The following is a 24310-nucleotide window of genomic DNA, read 5'->3' as shown; positions in this document are numbered from 1 at the left end:
CTCGACGGAAAAAAATTCTCTCTGTTTTTGTATTATGTATTTTGTATTATTATTATTATTAATATTGTTATCTATTTGTATGGGGGTGGGCTTTTTCTCCTGATGTTTTTGGTTCATTGTATCAGGAGCTCTGAGGAATGCACCGTATCTTACCAAAACCCCAGCCCCCCCCCCCCCCCCCCCATCAACAAACAACAACAATACTTAGACAAAAACAAAAACTTAAAGATTTAGCAGAAATATATTACTATAGATAGAAATGTTGAAAGCGACTCTTGTTTGAAGTTAAGAAAACCCTTCTATATTATCTAAGCCTATGTATTTATTGCAATGAATATTTTAAATTGAAACATCTAATACAATTTCTTTCTCTAAATTAAATCTATTTCTTGCAGGCCATAGTTTATCAAACCTCCTTTGTCAACCTTTTTGGACAAGCCATGAGTGCAAATGTGAAAGGAAAACAAGTAAACAAAACCCAACGTGCAGGAACATGCAAACGCGATCAATTACGAAAAGGTTAAAATTAGAAAAATTGCAAGTGGACATTTAAACCCAGAAGTTGTGTGGGGTTTCAGAACACTCTCCTGCGAATGTATAGTGAGCACGATTTATAGCACTTAAGTAAGACCTACATACGCACATTGATTCAGTCGCAATATTCACGCTTACGCAAACAAAACAAATGTAACGTGTGTAGCAAATAATAGACTAGACTTCTAGTGCTACCATTTTCGCTTTGTTACTGCTTAGACTCTATAGCTGTTTATTGAAACTTTTTGACATGGAACCTCAATTCCAACAGTCACCCTAGATTACCACGTATGGATGGATAGCTTCAGAAATAACAAGAGATCTCAGGTAATTAGAAAAGTGATCGGAGAATATCGTATGCATCTCCCATCGGCGTCCTTGGCTTCGGTCCCACACGCTTGAATAGCTGTTTGCACGGTTTGAAAAAAAAAAGAGTCTAAATGTATGGACTGTTGAATTGCTTATAATTATATTTTCATGATAGTCAGAATTTAACTTATGCGGAGGAGACATGCTCAGATGGTGTACTTAAATTTTCTCCAACCAAGTTCATGTAATCACAGTAATGATGTAGAGTCTAGACCGAATTTTTCTGTCTCTTTCGTTCGTTAGCCTCTGATTTGGGTAGGTCGGCTGAGCCGACCTACCCAAATCAGAGGCTAACGAACGAAAGAGACAGAAAAATTCGGTCTAGTAATGATGTAGAACTTGTTAGACTCTAGACCTAGATTACTTGGCTAAAGTACTATCAGTCTATGATTTTTTTTTTTTTTTTTTTGGGGGGGGGCGGGGGTATAATATTATTGCAATACATGTTTGGTTTGTTAAAATATATTTGTTCACTTTATTTCTTTTGTATATTTGTTGGTCCTACTAGATGGTGATTGGGGGTCTTGATTCAAAGAGTAAGAAACCTAAATCAGGGATGCCAAACCTTATCAATGGAGATGGAAGAGAGACGAACTGGTTTGATCATCACCATGGTAGCGACGAAGATGAGCCGGCCATGCCGTCCTCTCAGGTGTCCATGATGTCCGTGGACATGGCCCCAGACTCGCAGGCCGACAGAGAGCTGGGTCATGAAGACGGAGAAGGCTTTGACGCATCCCAGCCTGAACTCGCTAGAGATGAGACGGGTGGGGAGGAAGTGGAGGAAACGTGGAAGGGGAGAAATGGAGAAGTGTCCGGTACATCCCAGCTCACCGACAAGCCAAGTCTTGATTCCTTTGACTCCTCGATGACGGTGATCCTCAACGAAACCAGCGATGAAGAGGAGGAAGAAAGCGAGCTGCAGAGATTATCAACAAGGTCCATGCAGACCATACAGCCAGGTGACAGCAGTGTTCATCCATCAACTACCTCTCAGGGTTCAACCAAATCAAATGCTTCCAAATTACAGATCCTGGATACTGTTCTTCTCTCAAAAAACACCACCTTTACCACCGTCGGAAGCCAACAAGGTCAAAGTTCAAGGACTACTGATGATAAGAAGAAGGCAGGGCATGAAATGGATGAACCTCTTTTGACCCCTAATGCTCAGCGCTTCGTACTCTTTCCAATCAAGTACCCCGACGTATGGAAGTTTTACAAGAGAGCAATGGGTAGGTTACTTGTAGGTTCATAGCACTTGTGACTTGAATGAATAATGAATTGAAAAACCATCAAATGACCTGTAATAATTAATGACCATGTTAACAGTTGAAATACTCTGTGGTATCATCTCACTCTTCCACATTTCTGTAATTTTTGTTGATAAATAGGAGGATACATATTATTCTTAAAGGTAAAGACCAGTATTGGAAATGCCCCAATTTCAAAAAATGAAATGGAAGCTCTCATTACCAATCATGTGAAAGAATATGTTTTGACTAATACATGATGATAAAAAATTTGCCGGTAAACCGCCTACTAATTCATATATTTGGTAAATTTGTTTCTCTCATGGTCTGTGAGAGATATAGGGTAGTCCCATATACCTCTTTCTGTGTATAGTGCTTGTAACTTTACGAAGAATGGGCCAAATTTCTTATCATTTTGATGATTCCAGAACCTTGCAGATGCTAGATGCTAGATGATCAACCTTTTCTGATCGATTCCACAACGTTTCTTTCACAATGCAATTGCATGACCATAACTGGTCTTTACCTTTAAAACCAAATGGATATGAACAGGTTTCATCAAAGGAGAGTAAATGATAGGTGAATAAAAGTTAATAATAATAAATAATAATATTTAATTTTTATATAGCGCTTAATACAAATTTCTCTAAGTGCTTTACAAATATATAGTTGAACTCAACCATTATTTAAATGCATTTTTTCCTGCAAATCCATGCATGTAACGGGGTACTGTGATATGTACAATTTGTAGTAAAAATTCCATCATAATTCAATTGTCCACAAATTCTTTCCAATTCAGCTTCTTTCTGGACTACAGAGGAGGTAGACTTGGGAGAAGACTGGAAGGATTGGCAGAAACTCAAGGTTTGATACACCACTTATTCTTTACTTTACCTTAGATCACAATACCAGATTACCAGGGTAGCGTTTCATGAAACGCGTATTAAACTTACTGTAAATCTCTGTGCATAAGACACACCCCTATTTTATTTATTTTTTTGCTTTGTAGCAGACACTGTAGTATGTTAGAAAACTCAAGCGACTTTCATTTTGATACGAGGTGAAGTTAGGACCAATGATATCACCATGTTAAATTGTAAACTTATTATTTATGGGCCAATACAGAAGGGAAAAAATGAAAAATTTGACTAGGACCTGCCAAGGGTTTGTTTTTTTCCACTTTTCTTTGCAGCAAAGTTTTATTCTCTGTTACCATTTGTTTATTTACTCTCTATCCGTCTCCAGCCGGAGGAGAAGCACTTTGTGACCCACGTGCTAGCCTTCTTTGCAGCCAGCGATGGGATCGTCAATGAGAATCTGGTAGAAAGGTTCAGTCAAGAGGTCCAGATACCAGAAGCTAAATGCTTCTATGGCTTCCAGATTGCAATGGAGGTGAGTACACAAATTAATCTTTTTATGTTTTTTTAAACTTCTCTCACTTTTATAATATAACAGTAAAAAAATGTCATTTAGTTTGGTGTAATTGTGATACGTTTTGACAGAGATGCTTTAAAAATTAGTCTTGTTTCATCCTTGTTTATGAGTAACCATGAGACCTACGGTTTTAAAGACAGTGTTTATCATTCAAATGGTAGGTCTTTTTTTCTACACATTTGTCAAAACAGATACAAAAAATCTACATCAAAATTAGGGCACTTTGTCTCTAGAAAAATGAAATCGATTTAAAAAAAATTATTGTAGAAAACTTTGTCCATTATCTCAACATAAGATTTATTGCTCAAAAGAAATGTACATACTTCCTTCAATATTTGTGAAATATTGAATAATTAAGTAGTAAACAAGAAAAAGCACTCTATGTACATGTCGCACAAAGATAAAAATGCACATTTATGAATCAATCGGAACTCTTTACAACAAGAAGAAGTGGGATTCTGTCTCACAAGATATCATGTTTTGCCCTATTTTCATCTTTGTTTAGAACATTCACTCTGAGATGTACAGTCTCCTGATAGATACCTATGTGAAAGACCCAACAGAGAAACACAGACTCTTCAATGCTATTCAAACCAGTAAGTATCAAAACAGTGAAACCTGTATGTAAAGAACACTCAAGGGAAACACGAAACATGGTTTTTATTGGCAGGTGGTCTGTATGTACAGGTTCCTTTAGTATAGGTTTCATTGAGAAACCATATTCGAGGGAACAAAAAATGTGGTCTCTATATATAACTGGCCTTTCTGTACAGGTGATTGCTAAAGCAGGTTTGACTGTAGTCACATAACCAGAATGTTTGATGTTTTTTTGTGTGTACGAGGACACGGTTACAAACCCTTGTTGGTTATAACCAGTAGGTAAAGCACACAGTGAAATACTATTAAGCAGCTTGGGTCTAGTCATAAAGTGAGCACTGGGGAGTGTTTCACAAACTAAGATCAACTTTAAGTGGGACTTAACTATGGTAGGCCGTTTATGCCACTGGTTGCTCTCACCAATGGTCTCTCAATGATGATGTTTAGATAATATTTTTTCCTTCATCAATGAACTATCAAAAATGTAAGTTCTGTAGATTTGTGACCATGATTTATATTCATCAATTACAAGTAACAATAACTGTTTTAAGCTAATGAAATTGTGGCATTTTGATTGGCTGAGAGCAAATTTGCCGTAGAAATTTAGCTTTTGTTATTGATAACAATTTTTATGTTCCTTTTTTCAGTAGAGACTGGTACTGGTAATCGACTTCTGTTCCTTACTCTAAGTTGAGACTGGTCATTGATTTTCTGTTGCTTTCTCTCACAGTGCCATTTGTGAAGAAGAAAGCAGACTGGGCTTTGAAGTGGATAGCATCAGATGAGAGCACCTTCGCTGAGAGATTGGTTGCATTTGCTGCAGTGGAAGGAATCTTCTTCTCAGGATCCTTTGCTGCTATTTTTTGGTTCAAGAAGCGGTATATATATCTATATATAAATATACTTTTAAAGAAATGTTAACTAGGTTTAAAAAAGACTACTTATTAATTTGAAAGTGTATTACAAAATTGCATATGACATTTAGAAAACGGTAACAACTTATTTTACTCTTTAAACGTTTTAATTGCACAATTAGAACATGTATTATTTCACGATTGTTTGAAATTAGTTGTTTAGTTCATTAGAATCAGTAATTAATATAAAAAAAAGATTGCCAAAAGTATTGATTTCTTTATTCTTGTATGTATTTATAATTTGTAAACTGAATTGTATGAGTCTCCGGACTTTTTATTCAGTATGTTTTTATTTACAATAAAACCTGAATTGAATTAAGGATATAAATTTGATGCCAATTGTGTGTGTATTTGCGGTACATCTTTGCGTAAAGAAGATCTTGTGATGATCTTAAATCCATTTTCTTTAAAGCCCCACTGCACTACTTAAAGCTACTTGCGCCCTCTATAGAGCAAACAATGCCTAAGCAGTGACCGTTGGTCCCCTTTTTCTTATGTTAATTTAGAGCTGATTTGATGAGAACCACCTGCCAGTGACCATGCAGGGAGGTCTACTCCCTCCTGGCCAAACTAGTGCAGAGAGGCTTTGATAATCTGTGTAGAATATAATTGAACTGAATTGAATAACTCACATGCAATATGTCATATAACATGTATTGTCAGTTTAATATTGATCTTATATCTGTATCTGAAGACATAAGGTCTAGCCTTAGGTTAGGGCTCCACATCTTTTTGAATAGAGGCTCTGAATATTGGAGTCCCTGTGCATGGGCCCCTTGTTAAAATATTGAAAATTTGGGGTTTAGAGTTACGGTTTGGAGCATCGGCCGGCTGTAGGTGTCAAGTCTCACTTTGGGTATATTCCTTTTTTTTAAAGGTCATTGTAATTTTTTCAGCAGCACTAAATACTTGCGTGTAGCACAATTCATCATTTATATCCCATTAAACTCTTCTCTTTGCCCATACTCATGAACATTCAATCCTAATTCTGCAGAGGACTATTACCAGGCTTGACATTCTCCAACGAGCTGATTAGCCGTGATGAGGGTCTCCACTGCGACTTTGCCTGCCTGCTCTTCTCCCATCTCAACCACCCGACTCCTGTCTCCCGTATCCAGGAGATCATCAGGGATGCGGTCCGATTGGAAGAGGAGTACCTCTCCGAAGCTCTACCGGTAGCTCTCATTGGTATGAATGCCCGTCTCATGTGCCAGTACATCCAGTTTGTGGCCGACAGACTGCTCATGGAACTCAAATGCCCAAAGGTATGGCAAAGATCATATATTTATGATGCTCTCTCTTTCTCTTTCCCTTCCTCCCCCCCCCCCCTTTCTCTCTCTCTCTCTCTCTCTCTCTCTCTCTCTCCCTCCCTCCCTCTCTCTCTCTCCCTCCCTCTCTCTCTCTCCCTCCCTCCCTCTCTCTCTCTCTCTTTCTTTCCCGCTCTCTCTTTCTCTCATTTTGCATCTTTTGAAGATGTCTTCTGAATAGTTTGTAGGTAGAAGCAAATTGAAGAATAACCCTAATTTACACCTAAATGCCATTGATACTCTATATGAAATGCTGATTCTATGAATATTGTTTTATGATATTACCAGGGAGGTGTTTCACAAAGACTAAGATCCACTTAAGTTGGACTTGAACTATGGGAGGCAGTTCATGCCCTTTAATAGTCTTGAACCAGATGTAAAATTAGAGGAAAAAAACCTTAGAAATTATGATCTTTGGATAATGTTTTTTTCCTTAAATAATAAACTAAGAAAAAAAAGTGAATTCTATTGATTTGTGACGTCCCTTGAGAGACCAATGGTGGCATGAATGGCCTGCCATAGTTCAAGTCCAACTTAAGTCAATCTTAGTCTTTGTGAAACACACCCTGGTGTGTTATGATTATTCTCAACTTGATTTTATCTTACTACTCCTCTTTCCACCCACGAAAATCCAGATCTACAAAGTTGAGAACCCTTTTGACTTCATGGAGAACATCTCGCTGGAAGGAAAGTCCAACTTCTTTGAGAAGCGAGTGGGAGAGTACCAGAAGATGAACGTGATGACCCCAGAATTGGGAAGGCACACCTTTACGTTGGATGCAGACTTTTAAGAACTGACCACACTCGGGTATCCTGCAGCCTAAACGGTGATGAAGGCCTTCGATGGTATATTTTTATACTGACAAACCAGAAAATGTTGTGAAATTTCGAGAGTGATCCAAATATGCAAATTTTCTGCAAAATTAATGAATCACAACCATATCTGTACTCCAACAATATTTGGCCAATGTTTCTTGCTGCAAGAAAAGGCAAGCTTTGACGATTTGTGGAAGATTGATGTTGCAAAGTTTCTTGTTTTATCAAAGTCTGCAAAAGGTTTGCATTCTGACTGCTGAGAGAGATGGAAAGCATACATTCACGTTGGATGCAAACTATTACAATCTGACCACTACTACCCTTGGTAGAAGGGTGGTGCTGTGGTGTATATGCAGCAGACATTTTGCTGTTTTGTTTCTGTTGAGAGCCTGAAGAAGATTAACTCAATGTTGAGATCAGATTATTAAGATAATGTTTAGATTATCTTATTTTAACCTGTATTAATGGGTTGATTTTCTTGTTTTCTATATGTGGAACCTTTCCGTATACACAAGCAGGGCATTAATTTATTTCTGAATTCATTTTAAGACGTAAAGATGGTAAATCGGATATTGATTTGCACAAGAACATTTGTGCCAAAGGTCTCTTTGCCTTTCTGGTGGTGAATGGATAATTTTGTCATATTGATGCAGTATTTAAATCGTCTTTACAGGCGAAAAAATGAAGCCTTCCAGTTTTTATTGGCTGTAAATGACAGACATTTATGATTGAAGATATAATGAAACATAGACAATCGTTGAGGAGATGAAAGTGTGTGTTTTTATTTGATTTTTAGATTTTATATGCAACAATTTATATAGGTACTTGTAGGTTTCACATGCAAAACACTGAAGTAATATTAGAAATGTGATACATACGATGTTTATTGGCTGAAAGATAGTGGTTAAATTATTGGAAGTGCCAGTCCATATAGAGCCCTATTTCTGTTTAGATCACAGTAGTTCTACAAATGTAGATGAAAGTGATTTTTTTTTAATGCATTTTTTAGGATGCATTACAAAGCCTGTTTTAATTTAAAAAGAAAATTGTATTCAACAGTGGAATCAGTAGTTAAAGTTTAAATTGAATAAGTGATGAAACCGACAATGGAAGTGCAATACTATTTAATGAATGCGTTGGTATATCACAGGTGCCATAACATGAAAGTAACTGAAATGTACATAGCAGATTTTGAGTATCTCATGAACAATCAGATGTATGGTTTATAGGGAAAGGATTCAAAGGAGTTACACAGTAATTTTATTCTTATTGTCAGTACTCTGTTGTCCTATCTCATATTTTTATCAACTTACAGGTTCTTTTTCCTCACTCTTTTGTTTTTATTCTCTTTATTATCCTTGCAATGTTACAATCACTTCAATTTCTATCTCTCTCACATTTATTTCTCCACCCCCTCCCCCCACTCTCCCTATCTCTCTCTCTCTCTCTCTCTCTTCCTCTTTCTACCTACTGTACCTCTCTCTCTCTCTCTCCCTCTCTCTTCCTCCCTCTCTCTTTCTACCTACTGTATATCTCTCTCTCTCTCTCTCTCTCTCTCTCTCTTGTTATCTCTCTACTAAGATTCATTTATATTGATCTCTCTGAAATTAGTAGTGTGTACATATATATTTATGTATCTGTAGTTGCCTTGAGCTACACTTTATTTTAGTAGGCCTGTAAACACATGCATGTTTGAATGTAACTTCTCAATTGTAAATATGTAATACATCATGTATTAAATATGTTTTAATATGCCTTTTCTCTGTTTTGAAAAGTGCATGTCCAAATAAATTGTAACCATAAAATAAGTCTTTTTAACAAAATTTATAAATTCTTGAAATTTCTACAGGATGTCAAAAAATAACATTCATTGTTGTTTTTTAGTTTGTTTTATATTACAAAAAAGATGTTGAGAAATAGACATGTAAACTTGTGGGCTACATAAATATTTTCTTGGTTGTCTTCTGATCAAGTAATGCTTGAACTTTCATGTAATTTGTTTTTCTCTCTGAAGAACACTTTCACTAGCCATTTTTACATCATTAATAAATGTACGAGTAGTGTTCCGTCGATGTTATACGTTGACCTTTCATGCTTTGTATCATTTGGTTTTTGTTGCATTTTAAAATATTTATTGACGTTTTAAACTAAGGCTCTTTGCATATTAACTGCCTGCATGAATATTGTACTAAAATCATTATTTCATCATCTTTGTTAAGTTTGTGTAACCAGTAGTCCAGGACGTGTACAATTGCATCATTATCAATTTCAAACTGCCTCAATCTAATGTTACTTTGCTTCCATACACATGTATAAGCTTTATTGTACTCTACTTTCTTTAAACAGTAAATATTTTGGACACTACAGATATTTGAATAATGATGGGGTACTCTTTGTAACAGTAATGATTTGACAGGACAGGACCTATATGGTTATACATTTACATCAAGTACATGTCTGTGCACTTCATTATGAACACGTTTTTATATGCTTTATTTCTCTCTGACATTACAGTATTTCAATGTAATGTACTGGTACATATTTTAGTTCAAGATTTCAGTAATAGTAATAGTATATTCTAGGTTAAGTTGGAGTATCCTTGCATTACTTGTTAAATTGCCAGAGAACTATATAGTGTGAATCCCTTCTTGTTCTTTGTTGTTTTGTTAAACACTTAAGAAATTGCCAATTTTAAGTGAAACATTTAATTATGAAAGATTTCATAACGAAGTAACAGTGTTTTAAGAAAATTAAAACAAGTAATTAATATTTAAAAAAAACTAAAAGTAAAAGGCAAAGTTACATGTACATGAAGAATTTAATCTATGTCTCGTCTCAAAGTAGTGCATTCAGAAGCAAAATTTCTGATTATAAAAAGACAATAGTAGATTAAAAAACATATATATATATACCGGTATATATATAATTTGTGTATGTATATTGAAGAAAAACTTTCATGTAATGAAGTGCATGTATCTGATTTTAATCAAATATTGGAATGTGCTTGAAGAAGTGTGTAAACAAGTTCATGCAACTAACATTTTTCACTTTTTGTCATTAAAATGTGTCATGTGGTAGAGGTAATGTTTGTATTCAGTTGATAAGAATTTGTTACAGTATGGATTGATTCATTTGAATGTACATGGAGATGAGACAGGCTGATGTTCAGATTTTTAGAAAGATAACTACGGTACATGTAGCTACTTGTAAGTCGAACAAAAATTCAGGACGACAATGAATGACCAGTACTGCATATATAATGATAGATGCAACATATTTATTGTACAGTGATATACATGTAATAAGAAAGATCAGACATCCCAGTAGAGCCTGACAGACCATAAACCATCGGCCCACAAGACCGACAGCCCTTATATAAGTTTATAGAAAGGGAGAATGACATACCAGTCTATCAGGGTGTGAGCCGTCGGTCTGGGACGTTGGTTTCTTGGACTAATTACGAATGTTTGATTGTGTTCTCCATTGTAATTTAAACTATTTGAAAACGAATTACTGTAACCTCAATGACCAAAAGGCTGTGAACCATGAACATCATTATCATTGTGACTTCCACTAAAGGTGCTTACAATATCAGGGGAGTGTTACACAAAGATCCTAGGTCGAACTTAACTCTAAGTTGGACTTTAAAATTATGGAGAGCCATTTGTAGCCTGAAAATAAATTTCAAAAGTGAAATTTCAAGTATTTTAGACTTTTTATAAATTCCACATCAAGAACAAGAAATCTCCTCGATAATAGAAAATATGAAAGATTTGAATCAACATTTTATGCCTTTTAAAATAACTTTAACAAAATATTCTCATAGATGCTAACGGCTTTCCATAATTTTTAAGTCCAACTTAGGATCTCACACCCCCAGATGGATTTATTCAACAGAGTACACTGTATTGCACAATGTTGTCACTGGTTTCAATAAAAAAATTGAAGTAATAATCATCAAATTTGTTGTGTATGTTATTCTGCTAACCATGGCTTATGCCACACGAGAACAGCTCTGAAGCTGAAGAATCTCTCTCATGCAAATTGTCTGCCAATGATCTTGAGTATACTTGAACAGTAAGTTGCATAGCTATGGCAGGGGGGGGCATGTCCTTGGGCAAGATATTGATCTACATCTGCCGCACTCCTATCCACCCAGGTGAAGTAAATGGGGACCGGTAGGAAGTAATTCCTTGAATGCTGTGACCACCGACATCGGTAGCCTAGCAGATCCGGGGTAATATTGGAGCGCTTTGAGCACCCTGCAGGGTGGATATGTGTCTATATAAATATCCAATATTATTATTATTATTAACAAATGACTTGCCCTAATTCATATTTTTGACAACATACTTCTTACTATCTTGAAAAATAAGTTTTTCAGAATACCACCCAAGAAAATTAATAATACTGAAAATATCAACTGCATGGAAACTAATTTTTTGTGCAAGTGTGTATAGCTTATACATCTTATATTCTTATTATATACAATTTCTTTGAAGGTGACCAATTGGACACAATTTAATAACTGTACAATTCAGAGCTTTCTCGTCTATACAACGTAATAATGATAACAACAATGAGCCATACGTACATGTATATAGCGCATACCGGGTATCACAAACATGTCCCTACATGTATGTGATGTAATGGAGAGAAGGAAGAAAAGAAAAGAGAAAAAGAAAAGAATAGAGAAGAGAGAGATGCTCCGCATTCTTCCATAAGTCGTTTCAGACGTGTTTTGAAGTTTTCAACAGTATCACAATTTTATATACATTCTGGCAATTTTAGTACAATATTCCAAAGCTCTGCAAACTGAAAGGATGTGACCTGTAGAACTTATTTTTAGCGATAGTAAAGAGAGCCTTATGGCAAGATATCACCCCCCCCCCCCTTTCCCCCAAGAGAAATGAAAACTATTTTATTTTCAAGCTCACATGATGGATCAGTGCTGATGAAGTTAGCATGTCCATGTATTGTGCATGTGTCCAATATGCATCCAATTTATGACCCGCCACCAATACATACTGCGTCCAATTTATGTCAAAGTCTGCATCTCCAAGATATCAGGTGCACTTTTAAATCACAATCTACTCCATTCTGAACCCAGGACAGAATTTCTACAATATCGGCTAAGAGAAAGACCTCTATCTTCTAGGAACTTATAAATATGCTGGTGCACTCAAATGATACAGACCCAGGACTTGTCAATCACTGTCCATTCCCTCCTCAACCCACAACTGCATTTCTGAGAGGTCAGTTAGCCACAAAAAAAAGATGTTGTATTGCCCTTTGTGACCAACCCAAAAATCTTGAAATCTACGGTCGGCTTTTTAAAAAAGTTTTTTTTTTTTAAACCTGAGAAATATATGCCAAAAGAGGGAGAATATATATGAAAATAAAAAAGGTTTCCGACCGACAGACCCATGTTTTGGCACTTAAAGGGCAATACATCTTTTTCTTTAGGCCTTATGTTGAAGAAGAGGTCTTCAGAGATGTAGGAAGCATACGTGGGAAGCACTGTGAGCACCAGGTACACATCCAGGACTTCTCAAACACAATCCATTCCCTTTTCTGCCCAAGTCTTTATCTCTGAGGTATCCGGAAGATGGAACACATTTTCCAGGAACTGATATGCGGGAGCACTCAGAAAATACATTTCCAGGGCAAACCGTCTTGTTTCCAAACTCCATCTTCTACTCTTCACCTCACCTTCTGTCTCTTGGTAATCCATCTGATCGGCAAAGAAAGACACCACTGGTTCTGTCATGAATCGCTTCGCTCCGGCAACGACCTGCTCTTTTGTCAAACTCAGGTTCTCCCGGTCGATATTGCTCTTTTGGGCGTCTCTTTCCAGCTTTTGGACTTTCTTACTTTCCTGTTTGAGTTTGAGAAGACATTGTGTTTGTTTCCTTTGGATTTCTAGGAGCTGTTTTTGAAGGAGGACCATCTTCTCTTTCTCTGTCCGCTGTCTCTGTGCTGGCCCACTCATTGAATCTGTGTTCACTCGCCTGACACCTGCTAAATGATCAGAGTCAACATTCGTTTCCATGTGTTGATTATCTTTTACTTTCTGGCCAGCAATTACAACCACATTCTTCTGCACACAGTGTGACAAAGTCTTATTGACATTCACAGTTGTATCCTTGACATTTCTTATTTCCAGGTCATCTGTGGAACTGCCTTGTGTCCTGCTAGAGTATGAGGCGTAACAGTGATCCATTCCAAATGTTGTAGATCTACCTGCGAAAAGGAAAGTAAATGAAATTGAAAAGCCTTTTATTGAGACATTATAATAATCACGTACTGCACAGCTTGTAGGCCTAGTAAATGGTCTGAAAGATGGCAACTGAGATTCAACGTAGACAAGTGTGGTATAATGCATTATGGTACACAGGTAGAAAAGACAACATACAATATGGAAGGAGGAGGTATAAGAAAAGACCTTGAAGTTCGTGAAGATGAGAAGGACCTTGGTGTAACTTTTGATCCATCCTTAAAATTCAGTAAACATGTGAGTGTAACAGCTAACAAGGCCAACAGGATCGTTGGAGTTATCAAAAGAACATTAGATCATAAAGATGAAGAGATCTTCAAGCCACTATACAAGACATTGGTGCGTCCCCATCTAGAGTACGCCAGATGTGTGTGGAGCCCATTACTAGAGAGGGATAGAACTACAATCGAAAAAGTCCAGAGGCGTGCCACCAAGATGATTCCAGCACTGAAAGACTTACCATATGAAACCAGTCTTCAACGGCTCAACCAACCTACCCTCTCGTACAGACGCCTCCGTGGTGACATGATTCAAGTCTACAAGATCATGCATGGCCTCAACGATATCAAGATAAACAATTTGTTTACAATGAAGGAGCTGGAAATCAATTTACGAGGCCACAACATGAGGATCCACAAGGAGCGTGCACATCTCAACATCCGCAAGTATAGTTTCACACACCGTGTGGTCAACACCTGGAACAAACTACCGATGTCAGCAATGAATGCACCAACCATAGACAGATTTAAATCAGAGGTGGATGCCTATCTTTCAACACAGCTCGACAAGTTTAGTTATAGGCCCAGCAGGTGATAATCCTGTTGAGTCTTCCCACAGATCCAGCAATGGATCTATTGTATTAAGGAACGAACTCTTTGCAGTGGTGTACTGATGAACTATGGGAGGGCATTACAAGACATTGTCTTACTAAGGAGCCCAAAAAGACAGGTCTGTATCTGCATCTGTCTGTGACGTACAATCACCAGCATCTGGTTGTCGCGTACGTTGGGTTAGGGTCAAAACGAAACACGCCTAAATATTGAAGTGTGCTTCGGCTACAAGGTTTATAATGTCTAGTGAGTCCAATTTGAGTTTAAAAGCTTTCACATCGGGTGAGCTTCTGGTTTCCTCATCTAGATGATTCCATTCAGGGATGGTCTTGGGGTACAGGGAATGCCGGTAGCAGTCTTTGTTGGAACTAATGACATGGTATTTATAAGTTCCCCTTTGCCTTGTTTTATACCTGCATCTACTTGAGTTTGGGAGCTGGAGATAGGACGATATGTTGCTGGGTGTTAATCCATGTGAATACAGGTGAAAGGTGAATAGGTGAATACGAGAATGCACCCGATGGTGGTCTGTAGACCTACTTAGTTATCAGGGATGTGAGTGCAGCAAACTAAAAAAAGAGGAGATTTGCAAAGCGTAGCGAGCAGACTCATACCCAATGGCTGGGGGTCCAGGAACAAAGCCCCTAATGGGGGTCGAGGGGGCAAAGCCCCCCGAAACCAGAGGTTTTTGCATTTTAAAATGTAGAGAAAACACTATTTCATAGGGGTAAGATTATAATTTTACAATGTTTTAAACATTTAATTTTCCATATTATTTACAATATACATAATAGAGTACATAGAGCATCATTTACTAAATTTCTTCACCATTCCATATGATACCAAATCCAGAAACATCTTCTATTATGGTCTACAATAAAAAATGATTAACGTACCTAAAGTTAAGTATTTGATGCTCTAAGTATTTCTCATTTGCTAGTTCTTTACTCCAGTCATTTTTTTTTCAGTACTTTTTTGCTACTAGAAGGTAGTTCATGCATTTCAGATTTCCTTTTCTCCACTTTCTTCATCAGTTTATGTGTGTGCTCCACCCGTGCCTTGTCAGCATCTTCAATTGCTTTCTCCTTAGTTTGTTTCTTTGAAGGACAAGCAGACTTTCTGGGTACAGTTTGTGACATTCCAGACTTGTGTTCCTTTTCCTGTACATATGACTTGTATGCTGATCTCATATTCTTGCAGAGTTTGGGATTTACCTGATCTTTCAGGTAATTTTTTCTTCTGAAATATCTGATTCCTGATTTTCCACTTGCTGTTAACTCATACTTCACTGTTTGTATGGATGAAAATGTTTCAATGTGCAAGTTGGGCCTTTCAGTGTTTAGAACATTCCCCATTATACTGAAAGATGACTCCACCTGTGGTCCATGAAAGCAACTAACCAGTGCCAGTGCCACTCTTGTCATAACTGGATATTTCTCTCGTAATGAACTCCAGAATATGTCTATTCTCTCTTCTGTATTAACAATTTCTTTGTCTGTATTATACTGCCTTGCTTCCTTCTCATATTCATGAGTTTGCACATCTTTCAGAGCAAATGCCACTAATTGTGGTAGCTGGAGTAAGCGCTGGAGTGTGATTGTGTGGCCTCTACATGCTGGATCAATAGCTGAAGCACACCTCAGCAGTTTGTTGTTCACTGGCATCTTTCTCTGTAAGGTTTGACCACATTTCAGATATGCAGTCTTTAGCTTGTTCACTAGTTCACTTGCAGCAGGTCCCTGTAAATTCTCCTTGATGTACCTGACGAGGAACACCGCATTGTCAGGTAGTATGTTCTCCTCACTCACATTTACTTTATGCAAGGCTTGTGTGTTCAAGATTTCAGGTTTAATGAAACATACAAGAAAGTCCTTCAGTAAATCCTGCTGTTTGTCATTGAGTTTGTGGACAAGTGGTGTCACAGACTGAAAATACAGGACATACTTCTTGAGCATAGGAAGAATGGAGGTGTAAATGTGGAGAAGTACTTTGGTTTTACTCGGGGTATGGAACAGCTTCTTCACAATCCTCTTCTTACGGTCTTTTCCAGCCTGGGTCATTGTTTTTGTCTTATTTGACATTTTAGACTGATGTTTACAGATTTCCTTCTTTACTGATTCACTGATTGAATGTTTTTGATACATGCTATCAACAACTGGGAGATAAGTTGAACTGTCTGATCCAGACAAAAAGGGATAGTAAAAAAGTATCAGAGCATCTAGCAATCGAGATGTATCTACACAAACATCGTATACAGAAAGCCACCTATGGGGCACATATCGCTCTGGAATTGTTGCTTTGATGCCCAGTGCATCACAGATGAAACGCAAGACCTCTTTTTGGTCACTGGACCACTTGAAATCAGTATAGATGTCATTGAGAAGTCCCTCGATGTAGTTATCAAATCCATGGCAGAAGGCTTTTGCAGCATTATGTGCGTGGTGGCATGAGTCTCCATCTATGTCAAGCAACTGAGGAGCTTTCTTACTTCTAATGCGTGTTTCAAGTCCACTTTTTGAACCGCGCATGACGGCACAAGAGTCCATCAAAATAGAAACCAAGTTCTCCCATTTAAGGGAATACTTATCAAATAGAGCTACTAAATGATTGTACAGAGTCTCGCTGTTTACGGTCACTACTTTAAAAGATGACAGATGTTTTGTGACTACTTTGTTCTCCTTCTCTGAAAAATAACTGACTAGGACAGTTACAACGCGTTGATTTGTCTCACTTGTGCATTCATCAATATTCAGTGAGAAGTGAGAGGATTTCAAATCCTCAATGAGTTCTTCATGAAATGTTTTTGATAATCCATGGGTCATCTTATACGAAGCTGTAGTTCTGTCCATTGATAAATTTTCGAGCACTTGTTTATCTTTGGCAAGTTCTTGGTTAAGATGAATAAGATCATTCACGATTGAAAATGGCAGGGAATGTTCAGCTGTAAACGCAAGTATGGTTGCTTCTGCATATGCCTGTCTGTCGGGCAATGACACATTTGGCTCAGAGAGTCCACCTTTCAACTGTTGTTCATGCTTATCCAATTGTTTTTTGAACATGGGGTGAATTCCATATGTTGATGTAGTAGTCATTGGTTGTTTTTGACCTACAAGACAAACAAAAAAAAAATATATAAATAAATGAATAAATACAAAAAAGGCAAACTCATGAACAAGGTTACATTCATATACATGCACCTGCCCAAGTATCACTGTACTCACCCCAAATTCTTTGAAAATAAGTATGTTCTGTACGAAATAATGCATGACAATATATGCCAACATTTATATGTAGAAATGAACAAATCAAATTCCTGCCCACACACACACACACACACCCATCACATGAAAATTTGGGCAGCATAACACCCCCCTAGGCACTGGCCAGCAAAATCACTGATGCCATTCAAATGACATGATTTGACACATGTAACTTGAATGTACCAGTCTTATTAATAAAACTTTCCAGTATAATTATAAAAATGCATAGGCCTACAGCACAAACAAACAACAACAAAAAACACACACACACACAAGAAAACAATTTGATCAGTTAAAGGATTTTGAGGGGTCCGCGATTCTAATTTCTAAAATACAATTGTAAACTCACCTGGAAGTAAAGTATTTGCTGCTCTCAGTTTCAAAACTTTTTGGTGTGCAACAGAGTCCAAATGATCAGTCAATGAAACTCGTCCACGAGAACCATATTTGCACTCCTTATCACACACTACGCACACGGCGTAGCCAGCTTTTTTTACAAGACGGAAAGAGTGAGAAAGTTTTTGATCTTTGTGCGTGAAGTCCATCCAAGACCATTTCCATGGATTTTTAACCAGTGGATCCCGCTTATCTTCCTCCAATGATTCCGAGTCCAATTTCGTTCCTCGCTCAATAAAATTCCGATCTCGAGTTGCCATGTTGTCTCATATTTCACAGATTTTCTTTGAAAGTAATACATATTTCCAAAAGAGAACGCCGATTCTGATTGAAATATCGTAACAAAAATCAATAGCACACTGCACGAAGACATGTGAATCAATGCAAACACCGTACCGTAGATAGTATAGCGATCGAAATGCACGGTACGCCCGGCGCACGCGGCGCGCTGAGCTAGCAATACTCGATGCAGGCGCTGTACTATCTTTGAAGCAGGCGCGCGCGCGCGCTTTTGCTTTTGTATTAGTCTCGCATTCGCAGACCCTTAAAGTAATAAGTTGTCTTGGGGCAAAACGCGGATTTTTTCAATGGAGAAAATAAAAACGCGACGGGGCGATCTAAAAACGCGGAAATTCGCGGAAACGCGGAACTCTCACATCCCTGAGTTATACCGAAGAAGGAGGAGAAGCATATTTTATTGGACCATAGCTCTAGAGATCAAACAAATTTCATAGCCATAGTCTATGACTACACTGTAGATGTGTCTAGCCTAGGCCAGGCTAGGATCATGAGGTTCTTCTAGACAGTAAAAAGGATGCAAATTAATTTCTTCTGAAATATATCAGAAGCTTTGCATTTGTAGGCCCTAGCTAGACCGAAAGCTTCAGTCTCTATAATCGTCGGTTGTTCCACTGAGACTACGTCTGGCTCCACTAGACCTCCGGTTATAGAGACTGAACGACTGCCTATGCCAGCCTGTGTTGAACTTATTCCGCTAGATTTTAGCCGCTAGGCCCCTCCCACAAACTTGCCACGGCCGTATTGTTATGCCCCCAAAATCCCCCAAAATGTCATTTTACCTCGTTCATTTCCAATTTTAAATTAGGCCTAGGCTATAATACATCGGTTCCACTTACTAACTTGATTGATATAATCCGTTTAATGGTCCCTTTTAAGGAAATTATCGGTCAAAATCGACATCCATGTTGAAAATCTTGCAAGCCGTGTTAAACTCTCGCTGCCGTCAATCTCATCCCTTCTAGTCTACGCCGAAGGCAAAATGATTATGAAGGAAAAACTGTGCGCCATCTACACGTTCGTAATGGCGTTATCACAGTTTTTCCTTCATAATCATTTTGCCTTCGGCGTAGACTAAAAGGGATGAGATTGACGCCTATGACAGTGCGGCTCAAAGTATAAAGAAATCACTTGACTCCATTCAATATCAAGCCTTGAGAATTTGTGCGGGAGCTCTTCCTCTTACATCATTAGATTCACTACAAGTTGAACTAGGTGAAATGCCCTTAGACTTAAGAAGACAGATGCTGGCGGACAGATTCAGACAAAAGATTGAAATGCATCGAGATGCTGGCGGACAGATTCAGACAAAAGATTGAAATGCATCGAGATCACCCTGTCATATTAAACGTTAAGCCCAGCTGGCAAATGGAACTTTTGAAGCTCCAAAAGAATAACAAGCCATTTGGATGCAGAACAGAACTAATGAAACATTGTACTATCGAACCTTACACTATACCTAGTTTCCCCCCTTGGAAAATTAATGCTCCAAAAGTGTCGATAGAATTAAGCGAAATAGTGAACAAACATGAAAAGTTGAAAACCCATCTTATTTACGTCAACGCAGTTTAGAATTGATCAGTACCAAATGGCCAATACAACTACACATCTATACAGATGGGTCAAAGGTTCCAAGTTTTGGAATAAGTTCTGCTTCTTTTTATGTACCAGCATTCTCCTTTCAACAAGCCAAACGATTGGCGGATCACACCTCATCTTTCAGAGCCGAATTGGCTGCAATTGTCCTTGCGCTTAATTGGCTAGAGAACATTAATGTGTATGTTGGCATTGTTATTTTTTGTGATTCCGTAAGCGCCCTGCTCGCCATAAAGGATGAAAAAGATATTACATTTGTAACTGAAATTATTACATTAAGTACAAAATTATCGTATCAAGGAAAACACATACACTTAGAATGGATTCCTAGCCATTGTGGTGTACACGGAAATGAAATGGCAGATTTTTATGCAAAATCTGCTTTACAAAATAACATTGAAATTTGTAATAAATTATCCTTTTCTGAAATAAAGAGTATTATTACCAGCAAGTATATAAAACTCTGGCAAGACAGATGGAATAATTCTGATAGATCTCTTAGACATATACTGCCTACAGTAAATCAACCATATGAATGTAAGTTGAACAGATTTGAAGAAAGTATTCTCCATAGATTAAGAATAGGAGTGATAGGTTTGAACTTAGATCTCTTCAGATTGAATATACACTCGACAGGCCATTGCAATAACTGCATAGGACGTACTGAAACTGTAAACCACTTTCTCACTGAATGCCCAAAGTACATAATAGAAAGAGCTATGTTACTCGTAGAAACTGATTTATCACATCCACAGGAAATCATGACACTACTTAAACTTTCAGAAATAGTTAAACAAAAAGCAATAGTTCGCTTCGTTTTAAGAACAAAGCGGCTGTATCAAAACAATTAAATTGTTGTTGAGGTTTTTTTATTATTTTTTTTAAATTTTTTTATTTTAATTTTTTTTTTAAATCTTCTCTTTTCCTTTTTCTTGCACCAATAAAGCCCACAATACTTGTAACTAATTTGACCATTTACTTTTTCTAACAATTCGGTGATCACCTCCAACATCACATGCTAGCTGGCACCCCCTCACCTATGCCGGAGTGACCTAGGTTAAAACCGAAAGTCTGCGAAATATACCTCAAAGACTGGTAAGATGGCATTTTAAAAAGGGTGGGGGTAAGTGCGAAGTACACATGTGCATACGTGAGGTGATATTTGAACGCGCACGTGCGCGTAAACACAAGTACGTACGTTTAGTTTTAGTTTATAGGCGTTTTTCATTCACAACTTGCTAGGCCGTCGTCTCTTTCCAAAATTATTAATTTATTGAATTTTCTCTCTAAAAAAAAGTTATAGAGTCTAAAAAGAAAAAAAGAGGAAGGAAAGAGGATGGAAAGAGAAAGAATCCTAAAAATAGTCATTTATGACATGAAATTGTACATATATGTATATATATAAATAATTCATAAAATAGTGTGTGGCAAAAATAGTCAACTGTGACTGATTGCCAAACAAAAACAAATCAAGAAGAAGAAGAAGACGGCAGCGAGAGTTTAACACGGCTTGCAAGATTTTCAACATGGATGTCGATTTTGACCGATAATTTCCTTAAAAGGGACCATTAAACGGATTATATCAATCAAGTTAGTAAGTGGAACCGATGTATTATAGCCTAGGCCTAATTTAAAATTGGAAATGAACGAGGTAAAATGACATTTTGGGGGATTTTGGGGGCATAACAATACGGCCGTGGCAAGTTTGTGGGAGGGGCCTAGCGGCTAAAATCTAGCGGAATAAGTTCAACACAGGCTGGCATAGGCAGTCGTTCAGTCTCTATAACCGGAGGTCTAGTGGAGCCAGACGTAGTCTCAGTGGAACAACCGACGATTATAGAGACTGAAGCTTTCGGTCTAGGCCCTAGCTTGCAATAGATCTAGGTCTAGATCTATATCCAGTTTTACAGTTTTGGGATTCCTATTAGCTACAAAGACTATTGAATCGAGAGTGAAATAGCCTAGCCTAGCCCTATTAGCACGCCTAACTCCTATTCCTAAGGCCAATTGCCAAGTTTTTGGTTCAACGCACATTTCAAGACAGTCCAACCCACCACCCGTACCCATCAGCTCAGATCAACCCAGGCCGGCGGGTAGGGGTTGAACTGTTCCGCTGTGCGGCTCGGACGAATCGGACGTGTATTTGCACTTTAAAACCAAAATATGTGTACTCTAACTACTCTTAATCAAATTATTTGATCGGTTACCTGCTTAATGTACTCGCACTCGACCCGTTCAGGCTCCGTAAATGTTGCCAGCGCTTGTCTAGTTGTCTTCATTCATAAATTCAATTCCAGAAACATTACGTGATGATTCACCGCACACTAGTGAAGCAGAATAGACAGAACGCCATCTGCAGTCGAGTATAATCAACAGTCTCCTCTTCCTTGTTCCTCTTCAGTTGTTGTTATTTTGTTGCTACTCTTCTTCTGCTTTTTCTTCTTATTATTTTTCTTCTTCAAGCTTTTTCTTCTCTCTCTCTTCTTCTTCCGTTTTGTACGGATTTTTTCTGAGAGCAAGAAGGGTATGACCCCCCCCCCCCCCGGGCCACTTCTCTTTTGAATTTAGATGAGGAGACTGAGGGTTAATCGTTAATACATTTCCTCACTGAGCGGGGGGGGGGGGGGGGGGGCTTTAAAAATGGGGCAAAAGGGACATAGGAATGTGCAAAAGTAGTAAAAGGCTAAAGTCGGGCCGGCGTCACGGAAGAAAATAAACCAATACAACATGCTTTGTATGGATGCAGCAGGCAGCTTTGTCATATAACATTCAACCATGAGGGTCCCTGATTCAAAAAGTCCTACCCCCAACTGAGTAGAATTAATTTCCCTTCAGTAAATCAACAGTAGGCCTATACTTATATGCCACCTCCCCCCCCCCCCCCACCCGTGTCTGCCCATCCATTGAAGTAAATACCAATTTGGAGAATGTAATGGTTTTCTATAGGATCGATACAGTTATAGTAGACTAGCCCTTTTTCTTCGTGGATACGCCATCCCTTCTCCAGAATAACGGAAATAATGTATTCATTGTTTATTGCAAGAAGCTATAAATTGTTCTTAATGGAACGAATCCCCAGGCCCTATTATACCATAACCGAATTGGTCTTACCGGGCAGTCAATATTGGTTAGGATTTTGATAAAAAAGTGATAATGCAATGTGTAGTGAGGTATGTCCAACTGGGTATTGGTAGGGTGTTGGGCCCAAGATCCCCACTTCCTAAAAAGGATACTGTATACGAATTTGCTACTGTAATAAAGTGTTAATTGTCGTTTTCTTTATTTGCTTCGCTTGCTCGCAAAATCTGGAGAGTTGATGTCTGGGCAAGATTTATTCATTTATTCATTTATTCATTTATTCATTGGTTTATATATTTTTTTAAATGACCAGCAGAACAGGCTGAAGGAGTCCCTTCATTTCCTGTAGAAGTGTCGTAGTTGAGTGGCCAAGCACTTGACTTGAAATTCAAAGGTCGAGGGTTCGATCCTCGATCGACACGGCACTAAATCACCACTAATGTCCTTAATTTGGCAAGGCATCAATCTCCATTCGACACTCAATACCCAAGAGAGTGATGGGGGCCCGGTAGGATGACGAAAGCATTTGTGTTAGTATAATTGCCTATATGCCGTCACTGTGGTTCTCCCCAGGGAGTGGAGGTGGTGCACATTGTGCGTGAATGAATCCAATGACGGGGTAACACTAACTGTAAAGCGCTCATTCCGTATAATTAAGCGCTATATAAATCCAGATTCTTATGTATACAACTTGAATAATACAATATATTATAAAGGAATGCTAACAATAATATTGTATACAACAAATTACAAAAGATCAAAAGAAATATAATGCAAACAAATATAGTTATATACATGACTGTACATAGAATGTCAAAAGAAAAAGAGTACAAGCAAAACGAAAATTACAAATAAAATCAATAATCAGGCCAACACACGAAATATTAAAGAGACACGGAGTGAGAGATAAAGGCAGAGAGAGATAATTGAGAAGAGGGAAAGAGATAGGAAGAGGGTGATAGAGAGAGATAGATAGAAAGAGAGAGATGGATAGAAAGAGAGAGATGGATATAGAGAGAGAGAGAGAGAGAGAGAGGGGGGGAGGAGGGGGTAGGGGCAATGAAGTGAAAGGTGGGTGTAGAATAATAAGGAGGGGAAAGGAAAAAGGTGAGGAGAAAGAAAGCTGAGAGTTCAAAAGAGAAGGAAAGGGGTGGAGAAAGAGAGACTGAGACAGTGTATGCATTGTTATGAACATGGTTTCTTCAGGTCATCAAAGCAGTCCAGTCGCGGTAATAAAAAGAGGGTGAACAGATCGAGAGACGGGCGCTAGAGAGCAGTGGCGTACGCAGGATTTTTTTCAAGGGGTGGTTTTAAAATCAAAAGGGGGGGGGGGGGTTCCAAAAAAACATACATTA

The 24310-nt window shown here is 38.0% G+C and overlaps 3 protein-coding genes across 3 annotated transcripts; 1 reads left to right on the top strand and 2 right to left on the bottom strand.

Annotated features, from left to right (window-relative positions):
- Nucleotides 1-658: 658 nt before the first annotated feature.
- Nucleotides 659-8644, top strand: LOC594140 (ribonucleoside-diphosphate reductase subunit M2 B). The gene is made up of 8 exons (XM_030996469.1): nucleotides 659-861; nucleotides 1412-2135; nucleotides 2953-3017; nucleotides 3399-3545; nucleotides 4093-4183; nucleotides 4915-5062; nucleotides 6093-6363; nucleotides 7041-8644. Exons 1-8 carry the CDS (start codon nucleotides 829-831, stop codon nucleotides 7194-7196), a joined length of 1635 nt encoding a protein of 544 aa, XP_030852329.1. The 5' UTR covers nucleotides 659-828; the 3' UTR covers nucleotides 7197-8644.
- A 2836-nt stretch (nucleotides 8645-11480) lies between these two features.
- Nucleotides 11481-22194, bottom strand: LOC105446120. The gene is made up of 2 exons (XM_030995979.1): nucleotides 22085-22194; nucleotides 11481-13464 (listed from the first exon to the last, which is right to left on the bottom strand). Exon 2 carries the CDS (start codon nucleotides 13442-13444, stop codon nucleotides 12773-12775), a length of 672 nt encoding a protein of 223 aa, XP_030851839.1. The 5' UTR covers nucleotides 13445-13464; nucleotides 22085-22194; the 3' UTR covers nucleotides 11481-12772.
- LOC105441684 lies at nucleotides 15062-18654 on the bottom strand. The gene is made up of 2 exons (XM_011673056.2): nucleotides 17938-18654; nucleotides 15062-17434 (listed from the first exon to the last, which is right to left on the bottom strand). The coding sequence occupies exons 1-2, from the start codon at nucleotides 18242-18244 to the stop codon at nucleotides 15282-15284; spliced, it is 2460 nt and encodes an 819-aa protein (XP_011671358.2). The 5' UTR covers nucleotides 18245-18654; the 3' UTR covers nucleotides 15062-15281.
- Nucleotides 22195-24310: the final 2116 nt, after the last annotated feature.

This window comes from Strongylocentrotus purpuratus, unplaced genomic scaffold (genome assembly GCF_000002235.5).
Source record: "Strongylocentrotus purpuratus isolate Spur 01 unplaced genomic scaffold, Spur_5.0 spur5_scaffold_3, whole genome shotgun sequence".
NCBI lineage: Eukaryota > Metazoa > Echinodermata > Echinoidea > Camarodonta > Strongylocentrotidae > Strongylocentrotus > Strongylocentrotus purpuratus.
Note: the sequence above shows the minus strand (reverse complement) of the source record. Positions and strands in the feature narration are given on the sequence as shown.